At 42.2% G+C, this 7085-nt stretch overlaps 1 protein-coding gene across 4 annotated transcripts in view; it reads left to right on the forward strand.

Moving 5' to 3' along the window:
• LOC106820893 (sialin-like) overlaps window positions 1-7085 on the forward strand; it is a 50008-nt gene that overhangs the window by 26373 nt on the left and 16550 nt on the right. For all 4 annotated transcript variants that reach the window (XM_014825486.1, XM_014825487.1, XM_014825488.1 and 1 more), the window contains 4 exons: window positions 150-245; window positions 492-628; window positions 798-947; window positions 1394-1523. In XM_014825486.1, the coding sequence (XP_014680972.1) occupies window positions 150-245; window positions 492-628; window positions 798-947; window positions 1394-1523 (513 nt within the window). The remainder of the gene's footprint in view (window positions 1-149; window positions 246-491; window positions 629-797; window positions 948-1393; window positions 1524-7085) is intronic.

Consider the following 7085-nt stretch of genomic DNA (forward strand, 5'->3'; position numbering starts at 1 on the left):
GGTGGTGGTGGTGGTGCTGGGGGTAGGTTTGGGGGTTCTGGTGGTGGTGGGGGCGGCGATGATGTTGTTGGTGGTGGCGGCGGCGGTGGTGTTGATGGCGGCGATGGCGACGCTCATGTTAATAAAGGTTGCTGGGCGCTTGCTTACAGGTTGCCAGATTGGTAATGTCATCACCCTGCCGCTTGCTGCATTACTGTGTGACTACGGCTTTGACGGAGGCTGGCCTTCGATCTTCTACGTACTTGGTAGATGTCAATGCGTCCTATACTATTCGCCGCGAACATTTCGTAACTGACCCCTGTGTGGCAACTCGGCTGCGTCTGCTTAAAATTTTCGTCACACTTATTCAAACGTGTCAGGATAAAGTGTTCGGTGTTTGTTGAGTCGAGAAGTCGAAACCAGACAAACCAAATTTTTCATTGCTAAACGTTTGTTGTAGAATAACTGTATAAGTAAAAATAACTGATCGTAGTGTGGTGATTGCTGTGCAGGGCTTTTTGGTGTGGTCTGGTGTGTAGTTTGGCTGCTCGTCGCAGCGGACACGCCTCACTCTAGTCGCTGGATCTCCCACGACGAACGCCACTACATAGAACACAGCCTGGCCGGCCAGATGTCGTACGAAATCAAGGTGATCAAGAGCGATTGAGGTTACGATAAAATAACTAGATTTGAGAATAAGGAACTAAACATAATTGCCGTGATGTACATGTATTGAATTGTGACGACAAACGTACAACGTAGCACGTAACAGTAAGCAAACAGTTGTTGTCAATACAGATGACGATATGTGTTAATAGGATCAAAGCACTCCTTGGCTAACAATATGGACGTCAAAGAGAGTGTGGGCCATCGTTGTTGCTCACACCTGTGCGAACTGGGGCACCTACACATTGCTCACCAACATCCCCACGTACATGAAGGAAGTGCTCAAGTTTAACATCAAAGCCGTGAGTACATTCGCAAGTATAGCTGCCACGAAGCATTTAAGATCTATGCAAATAGACCGCGAGGAAGGTTACATTGACTCCGGGAGAACAAGTGCTCATATTAACTTGTCCAGATTGTGGCTGCGTGTGATTTTGTGGGGCATAAATGAAAATGGGTGGAAATGAGTGCAAACTTGGAATATAATACACCTAACTAATTATCGTGTGCATTGTTTGATTATATAATATTTTACTGATTTCGCCAAGACAGTCATGACTCCTAGACTTAATCGTCCTTAGACTAATTATCGTCGTTATTATTATTATTATTGTTATTATTATTATGAATTACAGTGGTCTGATGCGATATAGCACTTCAACACGTTTTTAGTGCATTGTCTATTAATTTATATTACGTGGCTACATACTTGTTATCTTGTTATTAATAATGTTTATATTGTTCGCAGAATGGCGTTTTCTCGGCCATCCCTTATATTGGTTTCTGGGTGGGAATCAACGTTGCTGGCTTTGGTGCTGACGCGTTGAGAGCGAAAGGCTGGAGCACAACAATTGTGCGAAAGCTATTCCATTCATCATGTGAGTATGCAATACGCTAAGACAAAAAGAGAATACAGACTATTTCAGTCTTACTCTCCTTCGTGAAACGCTCCGAATTTTTAACGAAAGGATTACGTTTGAGGTTTTTTCCTGTATATATATATCGGCAGTTCGAAGTAGTCGTAACTTCAAAACAGGGCCGTAGCTAACTCATTTTTCGCTGGACGAGCAACGCCACGCACAGATTGCGTTCTGGACAGTTAACCGTGCGCAGTTCCTGGTTGCTTGTTGCGTAAATAGATAACAACCACATCTCTTGCCTACACTAGGTAATAGCGCCCACTCGGGAGTAGTTAGATGTAAAAACTGTTGATCCCAGTAACTCTCCTCATTAATTATAAGGCGGCTAATTACCTTCCAACCGTCTCTACGAAATCTTAAAACGTGTGAACGATTATAGTGCCCGAAGTGTCTGTGCACATGTCTACAGGCATGCACATGGATTTAACGCAGACTTGTATTATGTAAGGCTAGTAGGCGCGCGTACTAGTAGCTATTGATATCTGTGGTAGATATGTACATTCGTATATATATTATATATACATATCGTATATATTACGTACTATTATTTAGGTCGTACTGCATGCCTAAAACGATGCTCGCGCATGCGCACTATTTCAAGAGAAGATTAATATTTTGTAAAAATTATGAATTTAAAATAAAGAAGGGTCATCCTAGCATGGATTTATATGATAAAATTTCATCAGCAGGCCTCACTTAAAAAATAGGAAGACAACCTTGCATGTAAGGACACCGCTGCGTATACCAGTCAGTACACAATCTGGCTATGTTAGTATGTTAGCACATGCGCAATTTCTGAGGAGTTATATTTTGTGATGAATATGTATTTAATATGCTTAGGGGGTATCTCAGCATAGAACTATGTAATAAATTCTTATCAGTAGAACTGCGTTTATGATTAGCACAGCGCCCTAGCCTGTAGGGTGCAAAACTCCTACTTTACTTCTCCCGTCTTATCTCTTGTCTGCCTTGTCTCTCGCTTAGCCTCCCTCTTCTTCTACCGCCTTCAGCTATCTTTCCTGCCGCCTATCCGCAGTCTCCCACTCTCTCATCCTCAGCAAGCTATATTAGACTGTTTTCGTCAGTCCATACTGCACGCCTAAAACCGTGTTCGCGCATGCGCAATATCTCTCGAGAAAGATATTATTTTGCAACTATTATGCATTTAAGATGAAGAATAGTTATCCTTGCATAGATTTATGTAATAGCATTCTATCAGTAGACCTCACTTACGAAATAGGAAGACGACCTTGCATGTAAGAACCCCGCTGCGTATACCAGTCAATACACAATCTGGCTACGTTAGTATGTTAGCGCATGCGCAATATCTCACCAGAAGAGTTATATTTTGTGATGAATATGTATTTAATATGCTTAGGGGTATCTCAGAATAGATTTATGTAATAGATTCTTATCAGTAGAACTGCGTTTATGATTAGCAGAGCGCCCTAGCCTGTAGGATGCAAAACTCCTACTTCACGACCTCCCTTCTTATCCCTTGCCTCCCTTGTCGCTCGCGTAGCCTCTCTCTTCTTCTCCCGCCATCAGCGATCGTCCCTGCCGCCTATCTGCAGTCTCCCACCCTTCTCATAATCAGCAAGCTATATTATGCAGTTTTCGTTAGTCCATACTGCACGCCTGAAACCGTGCTCGCGCATGCGCAATATCTCTCGAGATAAATATTATTTGCCAACTATTATGCATTTAAAATGAAGAGGAGTTATCTTAGCATAGATTTATATAATAACATTCTATCAGTAGACCTCACTTAAGAAATAGGAAGACGACCTTGCATGTAAGGACCCCTCTGCGTACACCAGTCAGTACACAATCTGGCTACGTTAGTATGTTAGCGCATGCGCAATTTCAGACCAGAGGAGTTATATTTTGTGATGAATATGTATTTAATATGCTTAGGGGTATCTCAGAATAGATTTATGTAATAAATTCTTGTTAGTAGACCTACGTTTATGATTAGCAGAGCGCCCTAGCCTGTAGAGTTAAAAACTCCTACTTTACTCTTCCCGTCTTATCCCTTGCCTCCCTTGTCGCTCGCTTAGCCTCCCTCTTTTTCTACCGCCCTCAGCTATCTTGCCTGCCGCCTATCCGCAGTCTCCCACCCCTCTCATCCTCAGGAAGCTATATTATGCAGTTTTCGTCAGTCCATACTGCACGCCTGAAACCGTGCTCGCGCATGCGCAATAACTTTCGAGAAAAATATTATTTTGCAACTATTATGCATTTAAAATGAAGAGGAGTCATTCTAGCATAGATTTATGTAATAACATTCTAGCAGTAGACCTCACTTAAGAAATAGGAAGACGACCTTGCATGTAAAAACCCCGCTGCGTATACCAGTCAATACACAATCTGGCTATACGTTAGTATGTTAGCGCATGCGCAATATCTCACCAGAGGAGTTATATTTTGTGATGAATATGTATTTAATATTCTTAAGGGGTATCTCAGCATAGATTTGTGTAATAAATTCTTATCAGTAGACCTGCATTTATGATTAGCACAGTGCCCTAGCCTGTAGGGTGCAAAACTCCTACTTTACTCCATCCCGTCTTATCCCTTGCCTCCCTCGTCGCTCTCTTAGCCCCCCTCTTCTTCTACCGCCCTCAGCTATCTTGCCTGCCGCCTATCCTCAGTCTCCCACCCCTCTCATACTCATAAATCTATAATTATCTTATATTATAAATCCATACTTATAAATCTATAAATCTAAAATTATGCAGCTTTTGTCAGTCCATAGCAGCTCGTTCTTGGAGTTGCCAAGGCGTGCATGGTGGGCAGGGCCGTAGCCTGTGTGTGGGGTGGGGGGGGGTAAAGAGGCAGCTGCCCCTTACGATTTTGGAGCCAAATAATAAAAAAATAAAATCTTAACCTAATAATCATTAATTAATCATAACGTTGATTTTTTTTGCGTCACATAGTCCGTTGAAAGCACTTGGCTCAGCACACCCCTACCAATCCGGCCGAAGTTCGCACTCAAGACCTACGACCTTGGTGGGCATATTGCCCTTCTTCTTCCCCGCTAGACACGTCCTGCGAAAGTAATGATAAATTTTTTAGGGCCCATGCGTCATTCGAAAATTATTTAAAGCAACCCCTTCGCAAATTTACAATCCATGTCTATATCATGCAGTAACCCCATTAGCAATGACATAAACGTATCGGAAGTCGATTCTTTTTTGCTGATTCAGCTACGTGCGTGTTTGCTTCATTCGAATTTCCTAGTCGGTTCATTTGATACAATAAAGCAAATTTAAACTTGTAATATATGGGAATTTAACAATCATTAACTTTTTGTCAAGCCTGAGGTCGGGGCAAGGTATTCCTGATCAAGCTGACAGGCCTAACCTGCGATTGCTACGCGCGCGTATTTGGCGCTGGCGATTCTCACCGTGGCGGTCACCTTTCTGCTCTTTCAGTATGGAGGTAAGTACACCTAAAACACAGTCAACTATTTCCGAGAGCTTGTGTTATTAGGAAATGGAAGGAAGAATGAAGATATTAGAAGACTGACGAATTAAAAAAAAACGCAGGACAGACACAAGAAAAAAAGAACGAAGTAATCGGTGGCATAGAATGAATTCGCAGTGTGGTGGATTAGTCAGCGTAAGGATTATGATAGGAAAGCGTACTATGTAGAAGAACGAATGCGTACATGATATGATGTTCTATTCTTAACTCTTTACATCGTAAACATTGTTGTTATGTCACAGGCTTCGATTGTCAATCATGTTGACATATCTGCCCCAAGTACGCCGCGAGTGTTGTTTGGCATCTGAACACGTTCGCTACACTCTCTGGAATCTTTGCTCCATACTTGGTCGGTCAAATCACCACAGATGTGAGTTCCGCGCAACATTTGGTAACACGCGTGTTAGCATCTACAACCTAAAGTAGGTTTATTGTTACGGTAAAACTATGGCGCATTTTAATCACTTTTGTATAAGTAAAAATCTACTTTTTATTGTCACTTTTTTTGGGATTATCTGATCCAGTTTTGCCAATGATTATTATTGCCTACATATATTATTGTCTATTGTTTATGTCTTTATGCTTTTGTGTAATATTTCACACGATCATGTTTAGTATTAACCTGGTAGATAAATAGGAACTTGGCGTCTGAAATCATACAGACTTCAGTTGCCTCACTAGTTAGCAACACTGCAACTGACTGCATTACGAGTAAGAACCCTCCGATCAGTTTCTCTCCCGCTGTTGTTCGCAAAAATCCACTAGGCCTATAGCTGCATCATTCCACAGGAACACAGCAACAAGTGGCAGACGGTGTTTAACATCACTGCGCCATCATGGTAGCGGCCATCTTCTATCTTCATATTCTGGCACAGCGAGAGCTGCAAGTTGGCCACAGAGTCGAATGAAGCCGATCAATAGCTGACTTTCGATACGACGAGATAAGCAAATAGAACTCTTCATCAATTTTGGTTTTGAGTTCGCAGCCACCATAACATGTGCGTGCTTGCCCACGTGGTGTGCTCGTTCGCATATAAGCAAGAGCACGTAAACTCCTAGCTTTACGTAACAGTATGGGCGCTATAGTATAGTTATAGTTGAGAATTTTATCTAGAGACAGCCTTGAAACTGTATGGTTCATAATGATCTCTCTAAACAGCTACTTTACCTGACTTGTCAGGTTGGAACCGAAGAGATGACAAAGACCAGCAAGCCTGCTGCTGAAAAACACCGTTTCAACCTAAGAGTCAGCCAATGACGGTTTTCACCAGTATATATTCTCTCGTCAGAAACTCGCCGTGTTATCTAACGTTGAACACATATCTAAGATTGGAACAATAGACATCATATTTTTTCCCCCGATACTCGTAGACGGGCAGAGACAAGAATATTGCTCAATCGCCCTAATCACGTGGCCGAATGCCAACAGCAGGCAATCGACACGTCAACACTCTGAACACGTTTACGATGAGTTTGTAGAATGATATCATCATGCCCACTGCATCTGATCGGCACGATGCCTGCTATTCGTCGTAATGCAGTTGTAAACATGTAAAACTAAAGTGTAGAGCTAAGTTTTTGTTTCCGCTGGTTTGTTACGTACCTTAAGAAAGAAAGAACCTTTAAGGAAAGAAAGAAACTTATAGTCCCGTCTACAATCCAGGTATGCAGGTTATAATAACAAAAACGCCATTACTCGGTGCCAAGTGCTGGTCGTAAAGAATAAATGATCGAAGAGCAAACTGGCTAATGCGTTTTGCGCGGCACGGTGGTCTGGTAGCAACACGGATGCGTGGGATGTATCCTCCATAGCATCTCCTTGCCCCTCCAAGATTGCGTATATATATATAGACTCTAAAAAAATATGCTGCACTTAGTATGGGGGCGGCTGGGTGAGCGTTTGGTTTGATTGCTTGCATTCGTGACAATTGGCACATCGGCGCATTCCTCGTTATGTATATATGCAAATCTAAATGCTTTAGTTTTAAACTATGTTATTATTGTTGTTCGCCACCCAGCAAATGCTGTGGT

The sequence above is a fragment of the Priapulus caudatus genome, unplaced genomic scaffold (assembly GCF_000485595.1).
Source record: "Priapulus caudatus unplaced genomic scaffold, Priapulus_caudatus-5.0.1 Scaffold51, whole genome shotgun sequence".
NCBI classification, from domain to species: domain Eukaryota; kingdom Metazoa; phylum Priapulida; class Priapulimorpha; order Priapulimorphida; family Priapulidae; genus Priapulus; species Priapulus caudatus.